At 48.4% G+C, this 6,809-nt stretch overlaps 2 protein-coding genes across 2 annotated transcripts in view; one reads left to right on the top strand and one right to left on the bottom strand.

Annotated features, from left to right (window-relative positions):
- Window positions 1-1,275: 1,275 nt before the first annotated feature.
- PpBr36_06893 (uncharacterized protein) lies at window positions 1,276-2,552 on the top strand (the record flags this gene model as incomplete). Its single annotated transcript, XM_029894035.1, has 2 exons — window positions 1,276-1,408; window positions 1,630-2,552. 2 exons carry the CDS (start codon window positions 1,276-1,278, stop codon window positions 2,550-2,552), a joined length of 1,056 nt encoding a protein of 351 aa, XP_029748399.1.
- A 3,348-nt stretch (window positions 2,553-5,900) lies between these two features.
- Window positions 5,901-6,809, bottom strand: part of PpBr36_06892 (uncharacterized protein) — a gene marked incomplete at both ends in the record, with an annotated part of 1,579 nt that continues 670 nt past the window's right edge. The window contains 2 exons of the mRNA XM_029894034.1: window positions 5,901-6,014; window positions 6,158-6,798. Of these exons, the coding sequence (XP_029748400.1) occupies window positions 5,901-6,014; window positions 6,158-6,798 (755 nt within the window). The remainder of the gene's footprint in view (window positions 6,015-6,157; window positions 6,799-6,809) is intronic.

Raw genomic sequence — 6,809 nt, 5'->3', positions numbered from 1 at the left:
TTTTTTTTTTTTTTTTTTTTTTTTTTTTTTTTTTTTTTTTTCGTTACTGCCGCCGAACACGCCGTGCGCTAGGACTCTGCGGAGAATCGGTTGCGGTCAGCAATACGGTACAGTTGGAGACCTGACATGACCTTTCCGGTTTAGCTGCGTGGGAGAAAATTTCCCTTGCCCAGTCTAAATCCTACATGTCGTCTCAACGGAGAAGCAGAAAGAAACAAAATATTGATGACATGCGTGTGATTTGTAAAACCTGGTCAGAGTACGGTGGTACGATCCACTGGCTGTATCTCCCGAGCCTCCACCAGAGATGCCGATATGCTGCTCCCTTGGTGGTCAGCTCGCCAAGGCGACCTGGGTGGATTGCCATGTGTCCATCATTGCCTACTGAGAGATGCGATCTCCTCCCCTTTCTTACCGAGTCAATGGATGATGACGGTCAGCGCCAACTTTGTACACCATACATATATATATCATGCCGTTTGCTTAAATGACGAGCCGGATACCTTTTGCAGGTCCAATTAATCCCTGCTCCAGAAGATTGAAATGCCAAAATGGGCGCGTGGATATCAGGGGCCACACTTGGAGTTAGCTCCATTCAGTAACTTGTTTACTATCCGGTACGTGATCCACATGGCCAAATTGGTGCAAGCTGACTTATCGAGTGGTCATCCATCGAAGGAATACTGCGGGAGATTGAAATTCCAGTCAGGAAAAGTCGGTGCAGAGAGAAAAGCGAAGAAAGCAAAAGTGTAATGTAATTTAATGTGCGCGATGGTAAAAAAAGTCGCCGTCCACCAAAAGAAATTGATGTCATCATCAGTCATACAAACTTCCAGCTCCGCTCAAGTCCCCCACTGTCAACTGTTCTCCACCACTTTTGTACTACAACTACAGTAGCAGTACAGCGACTTGCCGCTGCTGACATCATGCAAATGGCCAAGGCATGTGTGTATGCACATACATACTTCCTCCTCCATTCGGTAGTGTTTACCTAGGCTGCCAGCTTTTGTTCTGGCTCACGTGCTCTTGCAAGCATGTAGCATTCTCGACACTGCGAGATGGCCCAACCCCACTTTTTGCGATATCGGAATTGAACTGAAATGTGCCTTGGACGAACCAACACCAGCCAAGGGATTTTGGCTTTTAGGCGGGGTTAACTGACCCTCAACTCTTGTCTCCATCCAAACTTGCCCACCACACCTGCACACACGTGAACTATTTAACAGCCTGACCGATAGATAATTAATTAACTAGCCTATCAATCGATATAACACCATGGCTTCACCAAATAAGGCACAGATTCTAGCTGCCCAGGGACGCACCCCCGGGACCGCTGATTCTTGGCATGGAAAAATAACCCCAGAGGGTCCTTTCGCGCCCGAAGCCGGCCGTTACCGACTCTATATTGGTATGCATGTTGCTTCTTGTCTCGGATAACTTTTTTTTTTTTTTTTTTTCCCTCAAAAAAACATGTTCCTGGTCGCCACGCGACGCCAAGTCTTGTGGCAGGTTAGACTAGCCGATAAGGCTAGCGCCGGTGGCGTACAAGTACTTGCAAGTGTCGTCCGACTGGAGACAGAGACTAGCAGGCTAACTCGGCTTGATGTCCACCCATCTCCCCACAAAAAGGCCTCTTTTGTCCCTATGCCCACCGCGCCAACCTAGTTCGCCACCTCAAGGGCCTCAAGGATATCATTCCTTTGACCAACGTCAAGCCGTATCCCAAGGGCAACGACGAGGGCTACCCCGGATGGCAGTTTCCGGCCACGGCAGACGAGTACGCCGGCTCAGATGTCGATCCTTTATTCGGCGCCAAGTACCTGCATGAACTTTACTTCAAGGACGACCCCTACTACAAAGGCCGATACAGCGTGCCGCTGCTCTGGGACACCAAGACCAGCGCCGCGGTCAACAACGAGTCCCTCGAGCTACTGCGGGACCTACAGACGGCCTTCGACTCGCTGCTTGCCGAGGGCTCGGCCGAGCGGGAACTCACCCTGTACCCAGACGACCTGAGGCAACAGATCGACGACGTGTCAACCTGGCTCCTCCCGCACCTCTGCAACGGCGTATACCGGGCCGGCTTCAATCCCACGCAGGAGGGATACGACGCCAGCGTACCCTTTGTCTTTGCGGCTCTGAACAAGCTCGAGAAGCTGATCCGCTCCAACGGGGGGCCCTACATCCTCGGAAACCGGCTGACGGAGCTGGACTTGACCGCCTACGCCACGGTGGTGCGCTTTGATGCCATCTACGTGCAGCACTTCAAGTGCAACCTCGGCACCGTGCGGCACGACTACCCGCAGGTCAACAACTGGCTGAAGAACCTGTACTGGAACGTGCCCGGGTTCCGGGAGACGACCGACTTTAAGCACATCAAGGAGAATTATACAAAGTCGCACGCGAGCATCAACCCCCTGGCCATAACCCCCATGGGCCCGTGGCCTGAGGTGGAGGAGGGCTACGAGGCCGACCTGAGCAAGGTACGTGTCGGAGGTGTTAAGATGCCTAAAGTGCTGGAGCTCGAAGAGGCCCTGGTGGGGAAGTTGTGATTCGCCTTGTATGACTTGGCTCGCGGGTTTGCTTCTTTGCTTGCTTTTGACCAACCTTTGCATGTCATTCTCTCTTGTATTGTATTTATTATCTAGTGTTTGCTACGAAACGCAGCACGTTAGCCTGTAGTTACGGATCACTTCCTGCTCGCATCTTATGCGCCTCATCAATTGCACAAAAAAAGTTGATGAAATTTCCCAGCAGATGGTGTCACCCTTGCTTGCCCTGCCATATCTTTTGCTACAATTTTCTCGTTTCTTTGTCAAGTATTCTCCTACCAGTCGGTCAAAGCAGCATTACAGACAGATACAATAAAAGCCGGACTTGCTTTTGCGATGATTTCGTGCTTTGCGCGGCACTATATGTACAAACGGGGCCATTGATGTGCAGAGTACAAGCAATATGCAGACTGTACCAAAAAAGTACAAAAGGATAGCTTCCATAATGATACAGACAGTAAAGCTTAGTTTCATAACCTGGACGTAAAATGCAAACTTCGGGTGGGGCGCAGTGTATGGCTGAAGCAGTGTGAAACACATTAAACAGCAAGATACCAAAATATATACAACAAAAATACTAAATTTATGGCGATCGTCATTTCTCGGATCTCGAGTTTTCCAACAAAAACAAGTCCTGATACCCGGTTGCCATTACAAGACTCTTTGCACCAATCAGCCCGTGGAAGCGTTGAAAGGGGTAGTGAGATGCCCGCTAATCGGGGCCTGCTATAATTTACGTAGTTCAATACCATCTTCTTCTAGTGGGCCGGTCTATAAAAGGCTCTCACTGGGAGTTATGTACGTCCCATGAGAAACTCGGTATTCTTACAGCATGCGCCATGTGCTTTTTGCCAAGCAACTGACTGAACGTGACTCTTGAGCTCATTAAGATTGAATTGATCCATATCTCACCGGCAATGCACTGTGTCGGCTTCCCCTGTCGTCGACTCAGCACTGGCCCATGGGTTTGTTTTTAGGTTGCTCGCCCTGAGGTTGGCGCTGCGGACTACGAAGCTTTGACAGCAGCTGAATCGCTCTTGACATCAGCGCAAGTAGTCCGCGCGTGGTTTTTTTTTTTTTTTTTTTTTTTTTTTTTGTTTCTTCTTCTAGAATGTAAAACCAACGCGTTCTAAAGGGCGTCGTCAGCCACTGCAGCGCCAAATATTTCATCATCACTTGTTCCCAAACGGTTCCCATCTCCAAGAAATCTTTGGCTCTTCCTGTCCATAAAAAAACAAATACTTTTTTATACTTCCAGCAGGGATCCAGCCTACATTTCGGCCCATTCGGGTGAATGCTACTTCATTCAATGTGCACCGCATCATTACTGTCGTGTGCTCCACCCGCTAGCGTTGTGAAAAACCTGACTTCTGACGGGCTAACAGACCCAAAATTGCCTGTTGTGGGGGTGGTTCAACGTCAGTTCTGAGCGCAGGGCACTACTGACTGCATTGTTGGCAGATGAAATCGTCCTGGGCCGCAAGTCAGTAAGCTCAGCTTGGTGGTGGTTGCCACATGGCAGCATAAATGTCAATGTAAACAGTGCAGTAGCTGCGACTGGAAAATGCGAGGGCCTTGTGCCAAGTTTGTAAAAAAAATTCAATTAATATTAGCAGCTGTCCTTTGCTTTACTTTGTTATCTCAACTCATGTTCAAAAAGTCCCAAATACCATTAGTCACTCAAGTTTCACTCTAAGATTTATCGGCTTTAAACGCGGTATGGTCTTGACTCTTGACATCCTTTCCCTTTACATCTTAACACGATTATTTTGTACAGCTTGGCTGTTTTTTTTTTTTTGTTTTAAGTTTAAGTTTAACCTCACCGACTGGCGATACTTTTGATACAAAAGAGGCTAGCTATCGGCTGCAACAGTGTAGAGATAATTATAGAGAGTGGTAGCATTAATTTCATGGAACTTGATGGATAGCATAATATATATTTTTCGTAGCTTGTTTGACTTGGTAAATCAAAGTAGTTTATTTGCACGTTAAGCCTATTACATAATAAGCTAAAGTTCCCTGCTAAAGAAGATAGAAAGCTTATACATATGTGCAACTCTGTCAGCTAGCAGAAAGTTCGCCCGGACCTGTATATTATGCGGGAACTCAGTTGTTTAAAGCGCATAATGCTTAAAACAGGTAAGTTAATAACTATTAGTAACGACATAAATAATCATTTTATATGCAATACTCGAACATTTTAGATCTTTTCCAAGTATTTAAATCCCGCCGCAGGGCTCTTCTTTCGAAACGCTGCTGTTAGGTTATCATCATCAATCTCTCCAACAAGACCATCCCCCCACAGAACGCTATTCTTCTTTACCATAACTTTGTTTAACCTAAACTCTTGTCGCGAACTTGCCCGCGAATTTGTCATTTCACGCAACACAATGAAGTTTTCAGTCATCGCCGTCGCCGCCATATCCCTTCTCGCAAACGCTGTTCATGGCCAAGCCTGCAACTGGGAAATTATCAACAAGAACAACAATAACGAATTTATAGTCTCGGGGCAGAGTTGGCATGGATCGTTTGTTAAAAAAACCCATAGAGGAATAACATACGAATGCTGTGCTTGGGGGGTTGAGTGCAAAAGTGTCCAATGCAAAGGCACGCTACCAGCCGGTTATGAAGTTAGGGGATTCGAACCTAAACAGGATGTCTTGGGCGGGTATTAGGCGCTTGTGAGCTTTTTCTTTTAGGACTTGCGGCAATATTTATTATATCTGGCCATCACTTACCAAAGCGAAAATATCTTTTGCGTTCATTCGTTAGGGCGAGACTGTTTCCTTTTTTTTCTTTTCTTTTTTTTGCATTCGCTGGTTTACACCATAAAATAGGGACTAGAGTTTAAAGACATCTTGATAGAAATAGCTGCCAACAATATATCATTGGCCCCCTTTTTAAAAAGCCTTGATGGTGTTCATCACCTTGTAGCAATATCACGTTTTTAACTCGTAAAACTTTGACCAACGGCACATTTCCACTACGCTGGTCAAAGCTAATCCTTGGTCGTGCGTAATGCTGTAGAAGTATTACAGTATTAGGTTTGATATGCTTATTTGTTTATTTAAAAAAAAAAGAATGTGGCGTATTAAAGCCTGGACTAGGTTGGATCTGGGCCACTTTCTGGCCTCGGTCTGAAACGGCAGCGGTATGAGATATGTTGGCTATGTTTAAAAGTGTGCATCAAACTGGCTAGTATACACCGTCCCCCAAGGGACAGCTTGCCCATTGATAACGACTGAAAGGGCGGCCACCCGGAAATTGTCGGGCTCTGGATGGTTCCGCATGCAAGATACAAGAACGAAATCGAAGAAATTAAACAACATCCCACCATGCAGTGCTCATTTACAAAGCGTTCATGACGGCGGTGTAGGCGGCCTTGGGCTGGTAGTTGCGGTCGTACAGGAGCGGGTTCTCGTTGGCGCGCCAGCTGATAGCGTCGGAAACACCCCAGACGGTCTGGCATTAGATGTTTGTTGTGTCAGCAAGAAAGAAAGAAAGATGTGTTCCGACTAGTGGCCCAAAAAAAGCCAAAAAGCTGGAACCACAAGATCAAAACAAAAAACAAAAAAAGAAGAACAACGCAACGGGTAAAAACTTACAATACCAACACACTTGGAGATCTGCAGACAAGCGTTGACGACGGTGACGTAGTCGTTGGCAGCAGCTCCGGCAATGTCCAGCTCGGTGATGGCGATCTCCTTGACATTGGCAGCAGCCAGGGCCCTGAGGGCAGCAGGGACGCCCGAGGCCGGGTTCCAGCCGCCGGGCTGGGCGAGGTGGGCCTGCGAGCCGATGCCGTCGATGGGGATGCCCTGGGCGACCCACTTGTTGACCTTCTCGACCATGCCCCGGGTGACCTTTGCGTAGTTTGCAATGTCGAGGTTGTAGTCGTTGATGTAGAGCTTGGCGTTGGGGTCGGCGGCGCGGGCGGCGCGGAAGGCGATGCCGACAAAGTCCTCGCCGAGCACCCGGCTGAAGACGCTGTCGCGCAGGCTGCCGTCCTCGGCAAAGATCTCGTTGACCACGTCCCACTGCAGGATCTTGCCGCGGTAGCGCGTCACCATGGCCGTGACGTGGTTCTGGATCACCTGCGTGAGCGTGTTGCGGTCGTTGATGTTGCTGACCCACTGCGGCAGCTGCGAGTGCCAGAGGAGCGTGTGCCCGCGGAGGACCTTGCCGTTGGCCGTGGCGAAGTTGACGACGGCATCGGCGTTGGTCCATGAGAATGAGTTGCGTGAGGCTGATTATGGC

Source organism: Pyricularia pennisetigena, chromosome 1 (genome assembly GCF_004337985.1).
Source record: "Pyricularia pennisetigena strain Br36 chromosome 1, whole genome shotgun sequence".
NCBI lineage: Eukaryota > Fungi > Ascomycota > Sordariomycetes > Magnaporthales > Pyriculariaceae > Pyricularia > Pyricularia pennisetigena.
Note: the sequence above shows the minus strand (reverse complement) of the source record. Positions and strands in the feature narration are given on the sequence as shown.